This window comes from Neltuma alba, unplaced genomic scaffold, assembly GCF_004799145.2.
Source record: "Neltuma alba isolate B1F8T4 unplaced genomic scaffold, ASM479914v2 tig00010837_pilon, whole genome shotgun sequence".
In the NCBI taxonomy this organism is placed as follows: Eukaryota; Viridiplantae; Streptophyta; class Magnoliopsida; order Fabales; family Fabaceae; genus Neltuma; species Neltuma alba.
The window spans coordinates 114780-137670 of NW_021635637.1; the positions used below are offsets into that span (position 1 = coordinate 114780).

Consider the following 22891-nt stretch of genomic DNA (forward strand, 5'->3'; position numbering starts at 1 on the left):
TATATTTAGAATAGGTTCTACTATGCAAGAGATATACTTTTTTTTCCTCTTAAATATACTTTTATTTATGAAAATGATGAGCGAGAAGTAGAATACATGAAAAAAAGAGAGATGAAAAATACATATAATTAATTAAAGATAAAAATAAAAAAAATGCATTCAATTTTTAAACAAATGCAAAATATTACTTGTATATAAAATCAATCCTATGTAAGAAAATGCTACTTATATATAATATGGGAGAGAGTATATAATTGCCTAAGTGCAATGGGACAAGCATATCACTTTTAGGCTTAAGCAGCGGCAAAAACACAAACAAATGGTAAGGCACAAGCATTATCATATTGGGTCACAAACAACTTGCAAGTCATGCCAATTTAGCTTATCCACAAATTATTAGAGGAGGAAAACTCAAGAGGAATAAAAATAAAAAAACCAAGATGAAGAAAAAGAGAAAATGACAAATAAAAACTATTGAATTACCAAAATTACAAGGAGGTCACCTAAATAAAAGAAATTGTCATGAGGGACCCGGTCCCATATTGTAAATATGAAATCCTGATGAAATGTCTGAAATATTTCTCAACCAAATTGTGATTTGGACTACTGAAGTTGTCATTTGTTAAAGTAAACTTGTTATTTTCTATAATCAATTTATCATTTAGTATATCTTTAACCAAATTGTAATTTGGTCTATTGAAATTTTTTAAAGTGAACTTGTCATTTATAATTGTCAAGTCGTTATTTCACTGAGAGTCATTTCAGACATTTCACTAAGATTTCATATTTACAATATGAGATCGGGTCTTTATTTGTCATTTTTCAAATTGAGAGTCTCAAAGCATAATTTCACATATTATGGGGTCTTTATTTGTCATTTCTCAAGAAAAAAATCATGAAAATAAAATTCAATAACAGGATAAGATTGGTCCACATGACTGTTCTAAGTGTTAACAATTAGTTGAAACATTATTCTCTAATAATTTTGAATCTCATAAGAAATTAAAAATGATAATCAGTATATTTATCAAGTATGTGAACAGTTTACAAGTTACGAATAATAATATATGACTCAGTTGTATAAGAAATATATATATATTTATATATATGACACATCCTAAGTTTTTAAGTTACATGCACGTACGCGAACTCATTTTAAATAATATTTTTTCATTAATAATAAATTATAAATAATAATGGATTATACGTGGCTACCATGTGGCTCAATTTGTTTCATGAAGTTAAAACTAGGACTCAACGAAATGTCTGAGCCAGTTGCAGCCTTGAGTTCTCCTGGCTAAGCTATTTCCACGTTGCTTTCATCTGCCTCCATGGAAAATAATTAAAGAAAAACTTAAAGAATTTTTATTCAGTATCCACAAATTTTTTTCAAAAGTTTAAAATCATAGTAATGTTATTTTATATTCTCAAAAATGTTAACAGCTAATTTCATTATTTTAAGGCAATGTTTGTTTTTCAACTGTTAAAGAGCAGCATTGTTGTAATTTTAAATTTGCATATTAAAAAAACTTTCCAAATTAATTTACATCTAACAAAACTCAGGGCATGTTTGAAGAGAAACCAAACTATGATTTTAAAAGTGTTTTTATAGTTTACGAAGTAAATATATAAAAGAATTTATCTCGTTTTGCGGAAAGTGATTTATGTGGTTTCTTCCGGATGAGGGGCTCGATTGTGATTGTAATTATAATTATTTATTATATGAATTATTTTAATCAAAAAGAGAGAGGATAAAATGAACGCTTGAGATTGCTTGGTTGAAGCTTGAAGGGGCCTCGCCTGCTCGCCCGCTATCGTTATCTCCTACCTTCACCACCGGAGCAGGGAGCGAGGGAGGACTGTGCAAAACGCAATTTTTCTGCGGAAAATATGGCGACGGAGTCTTTCAGAGTGACGGCGGCCTCAGCTTCGGCTTCCTCTCTCCGCAATTTCAGTGGGTCGCAGAGGAAGCCAACTCCTCTCTCTCCACTCCGTTTCATGGGTGTTCGACCTCGACCCTCTCGTCCTCTCACTTCATCTTCCCTTTCTCAGTTCTTTGGAACTTCTCCAATTAAGTCTAAATCTTCCCAGCTGTCTTATTTGCGCCACCAGAGCAGAAGAAACTTATCTGTTTTCGCCATGGCCGTTGAAGGTCTCTTTCCCTGGTTTCAGTCATCTTTCATTTCTGAAATAGTCTGCTCTATTTCTACATTCTGCTTGGATAATTAAATTAATTTCGTAGGAAGTCTCGCTTTCATATCTGCTTTATTTGTTTAGACTTGAGTTATGATTCCCTTTTCTTTATAGTGTATGAAACTGATTAGGAACGATGCATTGCTCATTATGATCCTCTTCCTTCAAACTTATTCTCTTCAGTACCTTGCATGTTTTATGTTTGATTGTGTATTCTTGTTCAATACTTTTATCTGTTCTGTGAACGTGATTTAAGTTTCTAGACACACCTGCATTTTCATGTTATCTGGTATGATTCTCGTTGAAGGAAAGAAATCCTTTTTCCAGACATCTGTAAGGAACATTTATACGTCCTTGAGCTTAAGAAAACATTTCAACTTGGTCACTACTAATAGGATGGCCCTTTTTTTTTGGTAAAAATAAATGATGGCCTTTTTAACTTGACTATAAAAGAATGGTTTCATAATGCCATTGATGCACATATGCTATCGAACTTCAGAGTAGTTTGCATTCATCTTTTTAAAGTGACAACGCATTGACTAATACAAATACAATGGCCTCTTGACTTTCTCCTCAGATGCAAGTCGAGGAGTTCCATTGAAAGATTATCGCAACATTGGAATCATGGCACACATTGATGCTGGAAAGACAACCACAACCGAAAGAATTCTCTACTATACAGGACGAAACTACAAAATTGGAGAAGTACATGAGGGAACAGCTACCATGGACTGGATGGAACAAGAACAAGAAAGAGGGATTACCATAACTTCTGCTGCAACCACCACATTTTGGAATAAGCACCGGATCAACATCATTGATACTCCTGGTCATGTTGACTTCACCCTGGAAGTGGAGCGGGCTCTTAGGGTGTTAGATGGAGCAATATGCTTGTTTGATAGTGTTGCTGGTGTAGAACCACAATCAGAAACTGTGTGGAGACAAGCTGATAAATATGGAGTTCCACGTATTTGTTTTGTTAATAAGATGGACCGTCTTGGAGCAAACTTTTTTCGGACAAGAGATATGATAGTGACAAACCTGGGTGCTAAACCACTTGTAATTCAGATTCCAATTGGTTCGGAAGATAACTTTCAGGGAGTTGTTGATCTTGTAAAAATGAAAGCGATAATTTGGTCTGGAGAAGAGTTAGGTGCCAAGTTTTCTTATGAAGATATTCCAAACGATCTTCAAGAATTGGCTCAGGATTACCGATCCCAGATGGTTGAAACAATAGTTGAGTTGGATGATCAGGCCATGGAGAGCTACCTAGAAGGAAATGAACTGGATGAGCAAACCATCAAACGATTAATTAGGAAGGGAACTTTATCAGGACAATTTGTGCCAGTACTGTGTGGCTCAGCTTTCAAAAACAAGGGGGTTCAACCACTGCTTGATGCTGTTGTGGATTATCTACCATCACCAATTGAGTTGCCACCAATGAAGGGAACTGACCCTGAAAACCCGGAAGTAATAATAGAAAGGAAAGCAAGTGATGATGAGCCGTTTTCTGGATTGGCTTTTAAGATCATGAGTGATTCATTTGTTGGTTCCCTTACGTTTGTGAGGGTGTATTCTGGAAAGCTAAGCGCAGGGACTTATGTACTCAATGCAAACAAAGGGAAGAAGGAGAGAATTGGTAGACTGCTGGAAATGCATGCGAACAGCAGGGAGGATGTTAAAGTAGCTTTAACAGGTGATATCATTGCTCTTGCAGGTTTAAAAGATACTATTACAGGTGAAACATTGAGTGACCCTGATAGTCCCGTTGTGCTTGAGCGCATGGACTTTCCTGATCCTGTGATAAAGGTTGCCATTGAGCCCAAAACTAAAGCTGATGTTGACAAGATGGCAACTGGTTTAATTAAGCTCGCCCAAGAAGACCCTTCATTCCACTTCTCTAGGGATGAAGAGATTAACCAGACGGTGATTGAAGGAATGGGAGAATTGCATCTTGAAATTATTGTTGATCGACTCAAGAGAGAATTTAAGGTTATATCTTTGATCATCTTAGGATATTTTTTTTTTTTGCCCTCTCAAATGCTTAACACTTTTGCCTTTTTTTTTTTTGACAAAAAATAGCTAAAAATAATAGGACTTGTATGTGTAGAGCTGTGGCCTAGGAGTACTATGTACTCTCTTGATTTTCATGGAACTCATTTACTCTCTGTTTCTTCATAATTAACAATCTTTAGGGAATGAGAAGGGAGGAAGAAAATACTGTAAACTAATTATGCATTTTGTGGCATGACTTCTGAACATGGATAATATCTATGCCTGTCCTATGATAAAGAATTACTATGTGTCAATTTGCATTTTGTTCCTTTCCTTTTCATTTGATCATTCAAATGGTGAGATTTTTATTTTTCCTTTTCGCCTCCTCCCTTCATGATTGTCTTATATGTTTGAAATAATTATCTAAATTGTTGAATGTAGGTGGAAGCCAATGTTGGTGCACCCCAAGTGAACTACAGGGAAAGCATTTCCAAAATCTCAGAGGTGAAGTATGTGCACAAGAAACAGTCAGGAGGACAAGGTCAATTTGCAGATATCACTGTTCGTTTCGAACCCCTGGAACCAGGTAGTGGGTATGAGTTCAAGAGCGAGATCAAAGGAGGCGCTGTACCTAAAGAATACATTCCGGGAGTGATGAAAGGATTGGAAGAGTGCATGTCCAATGGGATACTTGCTGGATTTCCGGTAGTTGATGTACGTGCAGTACTTGTAGATGGATCTTACCATGATGTAGATTCAAGTGTATTGGCATTCCAGTTGGCAGCGAGAGGAGCTTTCCGGGATGGAATGAGAAAAGCAGGACCAAAGATGCTTGAACCAATTATGAAAGTTGAAGTGATTACTCCTGAAGATCATCTAGGAGATGTAATTGGTGATCTCAACTCAAGAAGAGGACAGATCAACAGTTTTGGTGACAAACCCGGTGGCCTAAAGGTATGTCAGTCAACCTGGTTCTCTGTATTTGATTATTCTGTTGATTTTGAGGGATAACTAGAAAGTACATGTGCTAATGCTTCTGTCAACTTTACCTGCCTGTTTGTCTCTTGTGAGATGGATGGCAAGTGATAGTAGTCAGTTTAGCTTCCCGGTTGTCTGTCGATATGCCTATTTAGTCCTTGTCAAAATTTGATCTAGTGTTACGTAGTATATTTGTGTTCAGATTGAAAATATCAGAATTTTTATGCAGCTATTGTGTATTTTGTTACAAGTCCAAGAATCTTATCTTCATATCGCATCATCTTCCCCCCTCCATGCAATCCCTATGAAAGATTTACAGGGGTTAATCCTATTTTATCATAGAAACAAACACATTTATTTGAACATTAAATATCAAAGTTAGGAGAAATAAGTGATGGAGTTTAGATGAAGTCAATGGTGATTCGCCTTCTGTTTTACTTGGACTCACCCTTTGATTCTTCTATTTGATCACAGGTGGTTGATGCCCTGGTTCCTCTTGCTGAGATGTTTCAGTATGTGAGTACATTGAGGGGGATGACCAAAGGTCGTGCGTCTTACATAATGCAATTAGCCAAGTTTGATGTTGTGCCTCAACACATCCAAAACCAACTCTCCTCAAAGGAGCAAGAAGTTGCTGCTTAATAATTTATTTCCTCTGTCTCCTTTTGACAAGGAACAAATTTTCCTACAACAATTGTATTCTGTTCAATAATAGTTAAAGTTTTTGTTTTTATTTATTTTTCATTTTCATTTTCCCTCCTCCCAGTGTGAAGTTAGATGACAATTATAATAGACACAGAAAAACAGATTTTTTTCTGTGCCTCGGAGAGAATTAGCTTCCAGCTAAATGGTAAATCCTTTTGCAATCTTTCTAGAAAACAAGAGAATTATCTAAATTTTTTTTACTTCGTGTTCGAGAGACCACCAATTCAAGAGCACTCAATTCTTGGACACAGCAGATCATCAGACCCGTATGGGCGATGGGAGAATAAAACAAGTGTGAAGTATAGTTATTTTTTGCTGGTTAAAAAAATATTTATTGAAAAGATTAATCATTTATAATTTTGATTCAATTGCGGGAATCTTTTACAAAGATACATAAATAATTCTAATTTTTATTTAAGTCATTTAATTTGTCAATCTTAATTAGGTTATATGATTTAAAATTTTATGAAATGACTCCAATACCTTTTCATTATGAAATGACTCAAATATGGATTTATAAATTTTAATTTGCTGTAATTTAATCCTTATAAATTATAATTTTGTCACAACCGAAACAATGTCTCTGTCTTTCTAATTACAAGGGTATAGACTAACAGTATAAGATTATAAGTAGGACTAAAAAAGATAGGATAGAAGGCTTTGAAATTTACCATAATTACTAAACAATCGACATTTTAATCAACTATCAGCAATCAACTATATATTCTTGAAAATTTGTAATACCAAATTCATTTAAAAATGAGTTAGATATGACATTATTGAATATGAATATATTCAATTAATAATACTTAAATAACATCTTAGTTATAAATAAATGGAATTTCACTTGGAAGCTCAAATAAAAAAATTAATAATTAATATTGAATTTAAATAATATTCTAATTGAGATTTGAATATATTGAATTAAATGGGGAGGATTATGATTAAAGAGTATGTTAATTGGAAGCTTAAATAAAGAAATAAATAATTAATCTCAATTTTTCATCTATTCCCCTTAAATTCTGCATCTCTAATTGAAATTATATTTAAATGAATAAAAAGATCTTACTGTTATAAAAAATAAATCTTGAGCTACAGTGGATAATGTAATTTATTAGAATTTTCAATCTAATCAAATATGCTAATCACGCATGGCACAGGGGAAAAAATTTCTATCAATCAATCATCAACTATCAACTATATTTTTGAAACTTGTAATGCCTAATTCATTTAAAAATGAGTTGGGTATAAAATTATTGGATCCGAATATATTCAATTAATGATATTTGAATAACATCTTGGTTGAGATTGGAATATATTAAATTAAATGGGAAACATTATAAATAAATGAAATTTCAATTGGAGGCTTAAATGAAACAATTAATGGTTAATTTTGAATTTGAATAACATCTTAATTGGGATTTGAATATATTGAATTAATGGAAAGTATCATAATTAAATAGTATGTCAATTAGAGGCTTAAATAGAAAAGCAAAAAAATAATTTTAATTTTTTTTATTTATTCTCCTTAGATTCTGTATCTCTAAATCAAATTTTATTTGAATGACTAAAAAAATCATACTCCTATAAAAGTTAAATCTTGAACTATAAGAGATAATACAATTTATTGGAATTTTCTGTCTAATCAAATATGTTAATCATGCATGCCACGGGAGAGAAATTTCTAGTTTTTAACAAAACTTGTAGCTCTTATCAAGTATTAAGCTGTGGTAATTCATTTCATAATAAATGCTCTTTAACATTCACATTTCACACCCAAATGAGCAATTTCGTAACAACTATTTCTAATTATAATCAGCAGCATCAAAGGTATTAGCGTCTGGCATCAAATCCTAATAAGTACAATAAAAATCTCATTTATACATCAAAATACATAATAAAAGTCTTATAATATGCTGGCAAAAAAAAACCTAATAATAATAATATCATATCTAGGCTACATTATAGAAGTTAAATTTCATAATTTTTGTATTTTGGTATTTAAATTTTATCCTCTACCCTATTTTACATGGTTTAGTTTCTTGGTGGTTGTTATGACAATTTAGTCTTTGTTAAAAAGATTAAAATGCATCCAACACCCTAAAATATTTTTCCAGATATATCCAGCACTTTAAAATATATTATGGCACATACAGTACCTCGAAATATTTTCTAGATGCATCTAGTACCTTGAAATATCTTTTTGTTATCTTGTTGTTGGATGTACCAAAAAAATTTCTTGGTACTGGATGGACCTAAAAAAATACTTTGAGATGCTGGATACACGAAAAAATACTTTACAATGCTAGACTCACCTAAAAAAAACATACTTAAGGCTGTTAGATACATTACAAAATATTTTAGAATATTGGATATTCTAAAAAAAATATTTTAAGATGTTAGATGCACTTTAACCCTTGTTAAGATTTGACCTAGTATTGCATGGTATTTTTGGGTTCAGATAAGAAATCTCTGATTTCATTACAAGTCTAGAAATCTTATCTTAATATCATATCATCATCCCCATTCCATGTAATAGCTGTGAAATGGATGTATTTCTTTGACGTAATTATAAGTCTTCTATGAGGAGAACAAACAAGAGATTTAGACTATGAACTGACAAAAGATAATATTTGCCGAGCCTAGTGTTATTTTATCATGAAAACGAACACATCCAAAACCAACTCTTCTAAAAGGAGCAAGAAGCTTCTGCTTAATATATTTCCTTTGTCCCCTCCTGACAAGAAACAATTTTTCCTACAACAATTATATCCTTATGTCCAATAGTTGAAGTTTTTGTTTCTATTCATTTTCTTCTTGTTATTTTTTTACCTCTCCTTGTGCAAAGTTAGACTGCGACTATAAAGAACGGACATTTTCTCTGTCTCGAGGAGAATTGGCATTCGGGTAAAGATAAATCTTTTTTTAGTTTTTCCGCAAGACAAGAGATAGAGTTGACTTGTGTGGATATACAGAAATCGAAATTTGCCTAATTACTCATGTTATGATCTTCTACATCTTATGTCTTCTTATTTCTTCATCTGGCTTGATACTTCCACGTGGGCACATAGTATAGGCAATGTAGGTCCATCACGCCAACCCACCCCCACAATAGAATTCTTAAAATTATGACCACTTACCTTTTAACTCACCTGTAACAATCAAATAAAATGTGAAAAACCTGTCCTCTCCTCTTTGAACAAACAAAGAGTGTTCCTGACTTTGCCTGTGAATATGCTTATATATATATATATAAACTTAAAAATATTCTAAAATTACTTTAAATTTGAAATTAATTTTCATCGAGTCAGGAACATTAAATTTAAAATTCTAATAAACAAATACGTTTTTTAAAATTTAAATTTATATTTTTCCCCCACAAAATGCAACTACTTATCATCTCAACCCTTTACTTTCACAAAGTGTACACCACATTTACATTGGTCCTATTATTAAGCCGACGGCATCCTTGAGTCGCCAGCATGAGTCCACCAATTGAATAACACCTAGTTCTTTGACACGAAGCAGATCCCATACGGACATTAGGAGAATAAGACAAGTGTGAAGCACATTCAATATTTGTTGGCAAAAAATATCAAATATAATTAGAAAAAATTAGTCATTTAATTCTTATAATTATCTCATTATATTCAATTGATAACTCGCTCTCTATTAAAACTCAATTTTTCCTCTTTCAGAAACTATAGCCCATAGGAATATAAACAAGCAGTAAAACATCTATACCACTAGGCAACAGATTCAATGATTAACATATCTCTATGATTACAATCATTTAAAATATCAGTCTGAGTTTTTTAAAAAACAATTTTCTTTTTTAAAATATAGGGACCAATATTCAATTTCATTATTTCCTCTTTTATCTATCAAACACCCTGGGAGCGGGGGATGTCTAATTAACACTTCTCATTTGGAATCATAGCTGTTTCCTTCTTGAAGTCCATTGCTTATTCCAAGGGCTAAAGCCCAAGTCCCTGTACTCAATATCACGCGTAATCTGCAATCGACTTTATGTGAGAACCAAAAGTTCAAAACACCCCGATAGTAGGAAACTCCTTAAATTTGCATAATCAAGCTAGAATTCCCACCAAAAATATGAAAGTTCCAAGGCTAAGAATGGACAAAGACTTGAGTCTCTCTTTTTTGGCCAAACGAGAAGATTAGAGTTTGAAGCACCCGAACTACTTAAATCATGAGAATTAACTTAACATTGCTTATGGCCATTTTAAAATAAACAAAGAAAGAAAACTTAACATTGCAAAAACAGAAAGCTAACTCGAAAATTATCAGCAGTATTTTCCTTTTCCTTTTCTGATCCAATCTCACAGTGAAATCAGCCATGGCTCCTCTGCTATTCCACCCAAATCACCGAATCTGGACAATTCCAGCACTGACCAGCTTCTGGATCTTGTTCATCACCATCGGATTCTTTGTATGCTCCTGGGCAGCTTTGGGATTTTCCTGGAAATCAACTAACACCTGCACACAAGTGCAACCCCAACTATCATTAGCACAGCTCATTCGTATTAGTTGTTATCCTAAAACGCTACGCTGCACAGATCAGCAGGGGCAACGTATTGCCTCGTTCTGTATTAGTGCTTACCTGTCTCATAACAGGATCTTGAAGGATGTTCTGTATCTCAGGGTCCTGCATTGCCTTGGCCTGCAAGCAAGATCACAACGAATTTTAAAACAAATTAATCATCGAACTTCCCGATCCCACTGTCATGGTTTTGGCTACAAATGTTTCAAAAATGGGCAGCAAGACATACCTGTCTCTCTTTCAATTCCTCAGGTGATAAATCCCCACGGCTGGCCTTATTAATTTGTTCTACACATCTGAAACGATAACGGGATGAAAAAATTACTACTTTATTTGGGATGAAAAAATTACTACTTTATTTGATCTACACGCAGAATGCAAAGCAGGCACTTGGGTACAGCACATTTACTTAGCAGTGATGAAGCTTAAGATGATTACCGTTTTATGCCATCAATCAACTCTTGATTGTTAGGATCATGTTTCAAACCCTCCTGGTATGTTTCCATCGCTTTATCATATTCCTTCATGAAAAACTGTACGGCACCTTTTCTAGAATAACCTTTTGAGAAGGTTGGATCAAGCTCAATGCATTTCTCTGCATCCTTCAAACCCTCAGGCATCGCACCAAGTTTTGTATAGCACGCAGCTCTGTTACTGTATGTCTGAAACAAATAAAAGTATTTTTAACAGGTCAGAGTCTGCATTTGCTGTAAGGCGCAATTATCTACCCTAATGAATTGGTATATTCTTACCCTAGCGTCCTTAGGGTTCCTTCTTAAAGCTTCTGTGTAACACTTTACAGCCTCAGGGTACTTTTGCTGCTTAAAGAATTCATTACCTGCACGTTGACAAAAGGGGTAAATACATAGCTACAAGTATTTCTTTCCATATAAAGCAAACCTTATTACAAAAGATGGAGAATCAGGGGTACATTCTAAAATGGAGGATACCTTTTTCACGCTCCTCATCAGCCAGTTTTGGATCAAAGTATTCCTGCTGTTCAAGTTCTTTCTTGGCCTTTTCAGCTTCATTAAGTTTCTTCAATGTGTCAGGATTACGATGCTCCGTCAGTGCTTTCTGGTAAGTCTCAATGGCACGTTCATAATCCTTCGAGCATTTTGCCAGTTTGACCAAGGCAGTTCCCTTCCTTGTCAAAGCTCTTGCTATCATCTTGAAGTCCGATCTCAGTTCTCTTCCCCTCTCAACAGCCTTGTCACAATCTTTTATGCATTCTTCGAACTGGAAAAATGCTCAGCATTCAAAGACTACTTGTTAGAACGCCTAATGCACTAACCTAGCCAGCTATAAAATGAAAGCTATGTAATGTAAAAGAACACACACCCTAGTAACGTAAGCTACGTCATCACCCGAGAGCAAATTCGAGTAATTTTCTCTGTCAAATCCACAATAACCTCTAAAATCCTTAGCCACAAAGGCAATATTTACAAGGCACATTATCTGATGATATAGACGCTACTGTACCGCCCTTAAAACATCCTCCCTCGTATAAAAGTTGAATTGGTAAAAACATCCTTAAATATAAAGGTTGTGACCTTCTTATACATTAACAGGCCAGACTAAAGCATAAATTAACAAAAGCGATGCAAGCCACGGCATTTAACATTGAACTGGAATAAATTACTTTCAACCAGATAATATATGCGAATTGACTTACATTTCCCATTTCCAAGTACACAGCAGCACGGTTTGTGAGAAAGGATATGTCCTCATCATCCAATTCCAAAGCCTTTGAGTAATGTTGAATTGCCGTTTCAAAATCCTTCTTTTTGTAAGCCGCATTACCAGCCTCCTTTTCTCTCTGAGCCTGCGCCTTCCTTCCCTTTGCTTCCCTCTCTTCTTCCGTCACTTCCATAGGCTCCGGTTCAGGCTCCGGCTGCTTCTCTACCTTCGCAGGCTCCGCTTCAGCAGCTCTCTTCCTCTCTTGTGGCGGAGGAGAAGGCGAGGACTCTGGCATATCAGCGTCGTCCGTTGGGGTACGAATCTTGAGATTGAGTAAAACCCCAAGCGCTTGCATGATTCTTTGATCCTTCAAATACAAGTTCAAATTGTTGGGATTCTTCTGGATGTCCTGCATCATCTTCACGAAATCAGGTTGCTGAAGAAAGACTCTAGTGGTGGGATCAGCAGTAAGCCTTGCCCACATCTCGGGTCCAGCGAAAGCCTCTCCGAAAGGATTGTTAGAAGTTGGCGTCGAACGAGACCTCGAAGAAGTAGCCGTCGCCGCCGCCCGGGCATCAGCCAAGCCGGATTTAAGAGGTTCATTATTGGGGTCGATATCCAGGCCCTTATTGTAAGCAGCAATAGCCTCATCATGTTGGCCGAGACCAAGATGAGCAGCGCCGAGACGACTGTAGCCCTTAGACCAATCAGGCTTGAGCTCGACAGTCTTCTTAGCGTCGGCTAAGGCTTCGGAGTATTTGTGAAGGGAGGCATAAGCAGCGGATCGATTGGAATAGAGGACATGGTTATCAGGCGAAAGAGCGATGGCGTCCGAGAAGTGACGGATGGCAGCGGCGAAATCACCGGAAGAGAAAGCTGCGTTACCTTTGGCCTTGGCTTCGTCGGCCATTATTAGGGGATGATGGAGACGGCGATAGTGTTCGAGGGATTTGATTGGAATCAAGGAGGACAAAGGGGACGATATATAATCATAAATCAACTGGCAGACAGTGGAAAAAGGGGAATTGCAAAGAGGCGGAGACTTCCGGCTGGGTAGTGGTGGTTCTCGAAGCTTCTCTTGAAAATCCGCAATTTTCTTTTTGGGCAATCCAGAGTCCAGATTCCAGAAGGTTATAGATGGTGCTATGAATTGTTATGCTAGATTTTAATTTTTATTGTCATCTAAATGAAAAAAATAAGACACATAACATTAAGAGAAATAAGACATATATTATTATTATTATTATTATTATTATTATTATATATGTGATTAGATAACTTAATATATAAATATAAAATATTAGAATAGCAGTTTTATCTAAGAAGGGATGAATTGGGAAATATTTAAAAATTTAACTGAAAATTAAGTAGTATTAACAGAATATGTGAGAGGTCAAAAAATTTTGCTCAAAGAGTTGATAAGAAGAGAATCACACAATCGATTTATATTGTTCGTTGTAATCACTTGACTTATGTTCAGTTTTCAAAATATCTATAAGAGTTCAACTATAATCTCTAAGATTTATTGGGTTCTTAGTACATCAAACGATTTCTCTGAATTGTTTTTTTTTTTAAACTTTTCATAAGATTGTAACCCATTTAAATTCCCATAATCTTAAGTTTCTCACGAAGATAATAAATATTTATATATATATATATATATATCTCTCTCTCTCTCCCCGAATGATAATCACTAGAGTGCAAAGAGAATAACGAGGAAAACATCTCAATAAATAAACAAATTGAATGTAGCAGAGTGGTGGTTCATATCTATGTATACTTGATATTCATTAATTATCTGTTAGATTTGAAAGATTGTAACCGTTGAAAAGAAGATCAAATAGGTTGGTGACTCGTAACGGTTGACTTAAATTTAATGCTTCTGACATAAAATAGCTTAACCAATATTATTTTTTCATTTAGCTCTAAACTTGTAATAATCTTGCTCAAAGTATATCATTAGTAGTTTACCAAGTCAATAATATTAAAGAATAATTATTTCTTAAATTTAAAACACATAATCTTCATGTTATCTGAGAGATTCACAATAAAAACCTCACGAACGGATAGAAAGAGTCTTTAACTAGATTAAGAACTGAGATTGCAAAACTCAAAATCATATGCACGAAACAAATTTCTCAAAAGAATCATTTGATATGCTAGGGTGATTAAGAAAGTTTTGAAAACAAATCTCTTGAGTAGCTTATGGATAACCAAATAAAGTCTTTTTGACAAAAACAATCAAAATTTAGTAAGTAATAAAAATGATACTATCTTCTATCATGAGGATAGAAGTTATTTCAAAATATTAATAAAATTAGTTAAATTAATTATTTATAATTGATGTGTGTTTATTTTTCTAAACTACTTTTTTTAAAAATATAATTATGTGCATTTGAATAGCCTTTTAGTGAGAAAATTTTAATCAATATGAATATTTTAAGAAGAATTATAAATATAAAAAATAAAATAAATTGATATCTTATACTTATGATCAAATCTAACCTTCAACTAAATCTTATATAAAGTATAGGGATAATACTAAAATACTCCTCTGATGCTTAATATATGATCTAATTGTTGAGTTAATAGTAGTTTTAAATGTAAGACCTATTTCTTATTTTTATCAATTTTTTAAAAATTATTTTTATTAATACTCTCTCAACCATAATTAAGTAGGGGAGAGAAGGAAGATATTAATAAAAATGATTATGGTGTTTAAAAAAAACATGTTATATATTTTTTATAATTATTTAACTTATCTAACTTTTTAAATCTAATTAAATAGATACTACCTTCAGTCTTAATTATAAAGTCTTATTTATAATTTATAAATAAAATCTTATAATTAGAATAATAGCTGTTATTACATTTAGTATTGAAGGAGTGCATTTTAAAACACATCAATCCTCTCCTCTCCTCTCCTCCACCTCACAAAGTCGCAATGTCAATAATCCACCCAAGTCCAAGTCCAAGTCCAACTACTCCTCTAGTTTTTAATATAGGACTTAATTTTTGAGTTAGTTTTAGTCAGAAATATAAAATCAATTTCTCATATTTATAATTTTCTCTAATTACCTCTATAAACACTTCCTCAATCATAATCAAGTAGAAGAGGGAGATGAGGTATTAAGAAAGATAATTACGGTGTTTTAGAAAAAATGTGTTAATTTTCTTATAATTAACTAACTTATCTAACTTTCTTAATCTAATCAAATTAGTTAAAAGAGTCTTATATTAAGGACCGGAGAAGTACAAAATTTCAAACTCACCTATTGAAGCCCAACCTGCGGCCCAAACAAAAAAGTCCAATTGAATTTTGTTGAATTTTTATTTTAATCATAAAATTGGAAAAAAAAAATACTAAACTTTTGGCTTGCCCTAGCCTCCCTCCTTCACTTAGCTCGTCGCCACCGACCCCGGACCGGAGGGACCACCACTACGTTGCACGCTTCTTCTTCGGTTCTTTCTCTGTCTCCAGTGTCGCACAGTCGACCACGGACCAAACCACCACCACAACACACTTCTTCTTTCTCTGTCTCCAGTATCGCACATTCGAGAGTCGACCGCGGCACGGACCAGCTGGAGCTGAGCCCGCACAGTCGGCCGCCGGCGTCTCACTCTCAGGCTTCCAACGTCGGCGTTTCCGGCCTCACAGTGAGTCACCTTCTCTCTTCAACTCTCAACTCATTCCATTCCATTGTGTCTGATTCAAGATTGGCAAATTTGAAGTTCATTGATAGATTTTTTGGATTATTGTTGTCAATTATTGTTCACATTTGCACTGCTGGTCGATTTGGAAAGATGTCTACTGGTGAGGATGGTAAACGAAAGCAAGTTATTACTGATGAAATAAATGTGGAACCCGATTCAGAGAATCCGAGAGAACCTGAGCAGGCACTGCTGGTAGAAGCACTGGGACAGCTTCAGAAGGCTCAAATTCAGCTAACTTTTGATGAAGTATGTCTGAGGGGAAGAAAGTCCTTCCGATTGCCTTCGTAGTGTTTGATATAATCCTCTATCCCCTGTTTCGTTGATTGGGCACTGATTTAAAAGGATGAGGTGATTGGAAGTTGGTATTAAGTTGAGGAAGGGTTGCGATTAAGCTAGAAATTGAGTGATAGCGTAGATTGAAGCTCAAGTAGATGGTACTGAGGCTGCATGTGCTATTTGTTTGGGGGTTGCGATTGCCGAACAATATATTTGTTGTTTCTAAGTGTGGAGGCGTTGGGTCCCTGACAAAATGGTTAAATACAATATAAATGCTGAGATTTTATGATATAAGTAGTTTATGGATTGTTTAGATGAATATAATATGACTGCTTGTTGAAACCGAAGAGTTTGAAGCTGAAAACTGATTTGGACCTTGCTGATTTGGTTTCTAAGTGCTGAATCATTGTTGTAGATGTTCAAAACATGCCTAGAGACTTTAAAATGATGGTTTAAACCTTGTGATTGGAGCTGGAATTTTCAGAATTGACTGTAAATATATTATTTGAATGGTTACAAGGATTAAAGTATGGTTTGAAGGTAAGAATTATGTTTTAAACAATACTAGCATGAAGTTTTTGATAATTTTGTTGTGACTCAATTTTGGAGCTGAAATTTGGTTGGGAAGGTTGCTGATTAACATGTTCTCAAATGCTGAACCAGTATTTGTAACTACTGAAACGTGATTGACAGTGGTAAAATGATATTTGAAACCCATCATAGAAGCTGAAATGTTAGGTGGATATTGCAAATTATTAGATAGACTATTGAAGCTGAAAAATGCATAAAATGCTTGCTGTTATTAGATAAGGACTTTTAAGACATTCAAAGGTGCTTATTTATAATCTAAAATAATGTTGAAAGTAGATATTAATGATGTTTAAATGATGATTAGGTTGTTGTGCTTAGAGCTGAAAAATTTCCAGAGTTAAAGAGGGTAGCTGTATGAATAATTAAGGAGAGGCGAAAGGCTAATTAAAGGGATGTAAATAAGACGCGTACATACTTGCATACATAATGAAGTGGTGTTTTAATGAAGATCGAGCAAAGTGATGATAAGTCACTGTTTGGGCATTTTTCTATTTAAATAATTATTTTAGATGTTTATTATAGAATTAAAAGTGTCTAAATGCTACAAATATGAAGGATGCATATATCTAGGCTTGTTAATGGCGTATGGAGTGAATTGGAGCTCAGGAACTGATTTGAAGTTCCTATTAAATGTGTCTAAATGTTAAATAGTTGTTCTATGTAGTTATTTAGAGTTGGAGGCATTAGAATGATGATTTTAAGTGTTGTTCTTAATTAAATTTGAAAAATTTTCTTTGGTAAGGAAGTGCTGTTTCGATGCTTCTCTGTGCTAGGCAATTATTTAGCTAAATAATTTTGTTTAGAGGCATTTTGTTTAGAGGCATTAAAGTGGTGATTTCACATTGATACAAGTCTAGGCAAAAGGGGGGAAAAAGCATTGGTATAAGTCTGGAAGTTATTTCAGAATTAAAGAGAAGGGTTTTTGAGAGCTAGAATGGATATGGGAAAAATGCTTACTGTTGTATGGTTTGGTGTGATATAGGGAGATGCAAGTTGCTAAATTTAAATTGGGATTCATGATTTTAAATCTGGAAAATGTTTAGATTTATGCCTACGGTGCTCAATGAAAGAAAAGCGTCTAACTACTAGATTATCAATGGGTAGTGATACTGTTGGTTAATGATATAATGTTGGAAACGTGGTAAGCCTCATCCTGGGAACTGGAAATTTATCTAAAACTTGCTGTTTGATACCCTGAAGAATTAAAGAAGAATGTGGATTGATTAAGCATGTTAAGCACTTCTCTAGGATGAGTGAAACGATATGTAGATGCTGGGAAATTTCAGATTTAAAAGAGAAACTGTTTGGAGTGGTTAAGCGAATTATATATAGCTGAAAATTAAAATTTAAGTTGCTGTTTGCTACCTTCAAATGCCTGGCAACTATGTTAGAGTTTAAACCATGGTTAAGGATTTTATATGACGTTTATATTTCTTTATAAGAATAGTCAATATTAAGAATTCACTCCCAAGGCCTAATTTATAAAGCTAGGATTTGGTGAATGCATATATACACAAAGGTAACAAACCGTGAGGATTTAGAAAGGGAAGACATTTCAAATGCCCTAATCATATGATGTAAATATATATGTTTTGTCCTTCTTGACCAATCACCTAGTAAGGGTAGAGCTCGAATGAGTTAGAATTGAAGTTATTTAAATTATAAGTTATAAATGGAATAAGTGTTAACCTACCCTCAGAAGTATGATAGGTTTTGATATTTGCCTGAGCCCACTAAGGAAATACCAGAAAAAGAGTACAGTAAGAATAAGTTAGAATTTAAGTTATTTAAATTATAAGTTATAAATAAGGAAATACCAGAAAAAGAGTACAGTAAGATATAAATTGAAAGAAAGCATGCCAGGTAGTATCTTTTAAGCCCTTACTATTTCATAATCTAATACAGGTTTGAGTTCTAACAACAGGTAGCTAATTAATCTCGGTTAAGAGGATTTTGGATACAGAGATATATTATATGACTTTGTTATCTAAGAAGGTTATATACAGGTCTTCAGTTCATCTTAGAATAAATGTTTTCTGGTTCAAACAATGTTCGAACCCAGGTATTAATTTCTATCATGGGTTTTCAAAATATTTTATGTAGAGTTTGAACCAGTGATCTTGATTTTGATTCAAAGATTTGGATTTTCAAAGTTTTCCGGAAAATCCTATTCTTTTGAGAAAAGTACTCCATGTTAGTTAAGAAGTTTTAAAACATTCAGTTCTTTTAGGTACTAATTGCGTCAAAAGTGGTTCATTGTCAAACAAACAGCTCAAGGGAACCTAGAGTAAGGTGTTACACTCAGCTTGATTATGCTGATGATGTGTTAGGTTCTGCAAAAGAGAGAATAAGAATTAGGAGATAGAAGGGAAGAGAGGGGAAAGGAGAGATGAAAAGGTAGAAGAGAGATGTGTGTTAGAGAGAGAGAGAGAGAGAGAGAGAGCCTAGAATCAATATCTGAAATCCTAGGAGAGAAGATGGAAATTCCTGAATAATATACTTCATTCACACCCTAATGTCATCGTACAATAGGCTGAAAATATAACCGAGAATAACTGACTAATAACCTCCTATATTCTAGGGTAAGGATTATCAATAACTGACAATAATTAATATTTAAACAATCCCACTGTAATAGTCTGAAAAGGATAACTGAATATAACCACCTAAAATTGAAGATTAAAAATAACTGAAAATAACTAATTTGTAAACTGCCCCTAATATTAGACTCTATCATTATTCCCCTTGGCAAACACGCCTTGTCCTCAAGGCGAAATGTGGGAAATTGGGTAGCTTTTAATGATGAATTTGAATCTCGAGCTCCCAAATGAGGTCTCCCACTTCCTCGGTAATTTCCATGAGTTTGAAAGGGGCGGGTTGGCACTTATGTCCGGGGACAAATTTATCTCCACACTTAAAACACAGCACTTTGTCTTTACAAAACTGCCTATCATGGTCTGAGATTGTCGGGTTGTGGGTCATTCTTTGGGAAGTTCCAGTATCAGTTGGTAATAATTGCTTTTGGGTGTTGAAAATTGACATAACAACTGGTGTGTTTACAAGACCAGAGTTTGAACACAGCCTAGGAATGTTGGCATTTTTATCTTCCTTGAAATTGACACTGCTCTTGGTGCCACGTGTAGCTCCAGATCACTGTCCATAACGATGCAGATTCTGATTTTGTAACTTGTCTTCGAATTCAAGAGCCAAGCTTGCAGCCTTGTGAACAGTTTGCAGTTTCTGAATTTTAACATCTGACTGCAGTTCTTCCTGTAAACCATTGATGAAAACACCTAATAAGCAATGCTCAGGCCACCCATGCACTCTTGAAGACCTTCTGACAAATTCCTGCCTATATTCTTGCACGGAACCCAATTGTTTGATGCTGCAAAGGTACACATCAGGATTCTGAAATTCAGCAGGGCCAAAGTGCTCTTGAAGAATCAAGTCATCCCAATAATTGATAGATCTTTCAGAGGAAATCCATGTAAAAACATCTAGTGCATCACCCTCTAAGTTCATGGCTGCCACATCAACTTTAAGGTCTTTAGGTATTTGATAATACTTGAAGTATTTTTCTGCCTTCATAACCCAGCCTCTAGGATCACCTCCTTCAAACTTAGGAAATTCTACTTTAGAGTGTGGGCGTTTAGAAGGATTCTTTTTTCCCCAAAGGTTGTCATGATCTTCATCATCAAACTTCTTCATGAATCTGTTTCCCACTATGGCTGTGGCTTCCTTTAGGCTCTTGAAATGACTTCTGTTGCTTCAGAGTAGTCATTTCTGTATGTAAATTATTTAATTTGGTGATAATGGCTGACAGTTGTTGGGAAAGCAATTCTGTAGAGGGAAGGTCAGAAGAGTTGGTGGGGGCCGTGAGAGGGGTTAGGATTTGGCAGGAGAGGCACATTGTTCACCATAATGTCCCAACAGGTTCGGAAAGTTGTGCTCTGATACCAAAATGTTAGGTTCTGCAAAAGAGAGAATAAGAATTGGTAGATAGAAAGGAAGAGAGGGGAAAGAAGAGGTGAGAAGGCAGAAGAGAGATGTGTGTTAGAGAGAGAGAGAGCCTAGAATCAGTAACTGAAATCCTAGGAGAGAAGAAGATGGGAATTCCTGAATAATATACTTTATTCACACCCTAATGTCATCATATAATAGATTTAAATAGGCTGAAAATATAACTGAGAATAACTGATTGATAACTTCCTAATAACCTTCTACATTCTACTAGGATAATAACTAACAATAACTAACAATAACTAACAATAACTAATATTTAAATAATCCCACTGTAATAGTCTGAAAAGGATAACTGAATATAACCACCTAAAATTGAAGGTTAAAAATAACTGAAAATAACTAATTTGTAAACTGCCCCTACTATTGGACTCTATCATGATGTGGTTTCTCTAGGTTGCTATGCAGAACTTTTGGCTCCTGACATCTCATGTTGTAGCTCATATATTTATTCTGTTTGGGTGGTTGAGGGCCTCTCTTCTCTTGTTCAATTTCTGGTCATCTCTCTTCTCTTTCATCTTTGATATCTAGTTCACTGTCGACATGAATTCTGTGTTGCATCATATATTTTTTGCCTTTTTAGTATCGTTGTTATCAACGTATTTTTTATCTGTAGGTAACCAGCTGAAGATTTAATGAATAGTGCTTCTTCTACATCTAATAGCTTAAAGGCAGCATTCTCCTATTGCGTACAACAAGTGCGAAGCTATGATTATCATCACTATCTATGTCTTCTTGAACTCCCTCCATCTATGCGGAAAGCTGCCTTCGCTCTGCGAGCCTTGAATGTTGAAACAGCCAGAGCTATGGATGTTGCTTCTGATCCCAGGATAGGTCTTATGCGTTTGGTATGGTGGCAAGAAGCCATAGACAAAATATATGCCAACAAATTGATTGAACACCCAACAGCACAGGCCCTCTCATCTGTTATAGGTGAAACCAAACTTGGCAAGACATGGCTGAAACGATCTGTTGAAGCTCGGATCAAAGATGCAAGAAGAGAGCCTACTGACATGCCAGAAACTATGGAAGAGATGGAGAAATATTCCGAGGACACAACATCAACTATGCTATACTTGACACTTCAAGCTGGTGGCATCAGATCCACGGCAGCTGATCATGCAGCCTCACATGTCGGTAAGGCAAGCGGCATTCTCTTGCTACTTAAATCGCTGCCTTATCACATCAGTCGTGACCGCCATTTTTCTTACATACCGGCTAAAGTGGCATCCAAACACAGGTTATTAGTTAAGCAGGGACGTCGAGAAGAGATGCGCTTGGATTCTCGTGAGGCTCTTTGTGATGCAGTTTTTGAGATGGCCTCAGTTGCAAATGCTCATTTAGAGAAAGCTAGGAAGTTAGCTGAATTTGTGCCTCCCGAAGCTGTTCCAGTGCTTCTCCCAGCAGTGCCAGCTCAGGTTCTCTTGGATTCTCTGAATCGGGTGCAATTTGATGTGTTTGATCCAAGGCTTGCCCGAGGGGTTCTGGGAGTATCCCCTTTATGGTATCAGCTTAAACTGAAGTGGACCTCATGGAGAAGGAAATACTGATAATTTGTCATTTGTCTTGGAATAATTTGTGTGGTGGAAAATTTGAGGAAGCTTCTTGTGTATCTTGCATTCTTGACGAAGTTGGCGCTCCTTATGAAAGTGACACAGAATTAGACAATTAGCGTTGAAATTTTTGTCGGCTGATATTAATTTTTTCCCCCGAAATTCAATTGCCATAGTGGGAGATGAAATAAGGGGGTAATAACCTTGAAGAATTTAAAGTTGCATCTGGCATGATAAGATTTTGAAGTCTGCATCTTGTTGTACTTGTTCTTGTTGATATTACTTACAATGAATTGCTTATTGCAATTATTATCCCCTTGACGAATTATAAATATTTGTCTTTTGGTATTGGACGTTATGAGATTAATTGTGCAGAGCATCACTAGCTCTAGCTCTTACAAATCGAAAAATGACCTAGTAAAAGCATACTTAGTAATATCTGATTTCAATATAATAAATATCTACTCCTTATTTTTTAATGTGTGACTTAATTTAAAAGTTAACGCTGATTTTATATGTAAATTTTTTTTTACATGTTTATCAAATTCTTTTTCAAATTAACCTTGTTGATATTCGCTCAACAATATCAAGTAGGAGAAGGAGAAAAAAAATTGAAAAAGACATT

The 22891-nt window shown here is 34.9% G+C and overlaps 3 protein-coding genes across 6 annotated transcripts; 2 read left to right on the forward strand and 1 right to left on the reverse strand.

The window, feature by feature from the left end:
* The first annotated feature begins 1798 nt into the window (after positions 1–1798).
* On the forward strand, positions 1799–6032 carry LOC114759386 (elongation factor G-2, chloroplastic). Its single transcript, XM_028948555.1, has 4 exons — positions 1799–2152; positions 2771–4185; positions 4630–5142; positions 5641–6032. The coding sequence occupies exons 1-4, from the start codon at positions 1891–1893 to the stop codon at positions 5806–5808; spliced, it is 2358 nt and encodes a 785-aa protein (XP_028804388.1). The 5' UTR covers positions 1799–1890; the 3' UTR covers positions 5809–6032.
* Positions 6033–9882: 3850 nt separating this feature from the next.
* LOC114759381 (hsp70-Hsp90 organizing protein 3) lies at positions 9883–13178 on the reverse strand. The gene is made up of 7 exons (XM_028948543.1): positions 12108–13178; positions 11383–11671; positions 11185–11270; positions 10871–11094; positions 10662–10728; positions 10493–10552; positions 9883–10368 (listed from the first exon to the last, which is right to left on the reverse strand). The coding sequence occupies exons 1-7, from the start codon at positions 13020–13022 to the stop codon at positions 10255–10257; spliced, it is 1755 nt and encodes a 584-aa protein (XP_028804376.1). The 5' UTR covers positions 13023–13178; the 3' UTR covers positions 9883–10254.
* Positions 13179–15499: 2321 nt separating this feature from the next.
* On the forward strand, positions 15500–22619 carry LOC114759384 (NADH dehydrogenase (ubiquinone) complex I, assembly factor 6). 4 transcript variants are annotated; one of them, XM_028948550.1, is made up of 2 exons: positions 15500–15769; positions 21330–22619. In XM_028948550.1, exon 2 carries the CDS (start codon positions 21349–21351, stop codon positions 22261–22263), a length of 915 nt encoding a protein of 304 aa, XP_028804383.1. In that variant the 5' UTR covers positions 15500–15769; positions 21330–21348; the 3' UTR covers positions 22264–22619. The 4 variants fall into 4 exon arrangements, with proteins under 4 accessions (XP_028804383.1, XP_028804384.1, XP_028804385.1 ...); XM_028948551.1 differs by lacking the exon at positions 15500–15769 and adding an exon at positions 15827–16072; XM_028948552.1 differs by lacking the exon at positions 15500–15769 and adding an exon at positions 16081–16358.
* Positions 22620–22891: the final 272 nt, after the last annotated feature.

Coding starts and splice junctions, on each gene's coding strand:
- LOC114759384 (XM_028948550.1), top strand. CDS start 21,349: ATGAATAGTGCTTCTTCTACATCTAATAGCTTAAAGGCAGCATTCTCC.
- LOC114759381 (XM_028948543.1), bottom strand. CDS start 13,022: ATGGCCGACGAAGCCAAGGCCAAAGGTAACGCAGCTTTCTCTTCCGGT. Junction 11,095..11,184: donor GGAACCCTAAGGACGCTAGG/GTAAGAATATAC, acceptor TATTTGTTTCAG/ACATACAGTAACAGAGCTGC. Junction 10,553..10,661: donor AGGAATTGAAAGAGAGACAG/GTATGTCTTGCT, acceptor TCTTGCTTGCAG/GCCAAGGCAATGCAGGACCC.
- LOC114759386 (XM_028948555.1), top strand. CDS start 1,891: ATGGCGACGGAGTCTTTCAGAGTGACGGCGGCCTCAGCTTCGGCTTCC. Junction 2,153..2,770: donor TTTCGCCATGGCCGTTGAAG/GTCTCTTTCCCT, acceptor CTTTCTCCTCAG/ATGCAAGTCGAGGAGTTCCA. Junction 5,143..5,640: donor ACAAACCCGGTGGCCTAAAG/GTATGTCAGTCA, acceptor ATTTGATCACAG/GTGGTTGATGCCCTGGTTCC.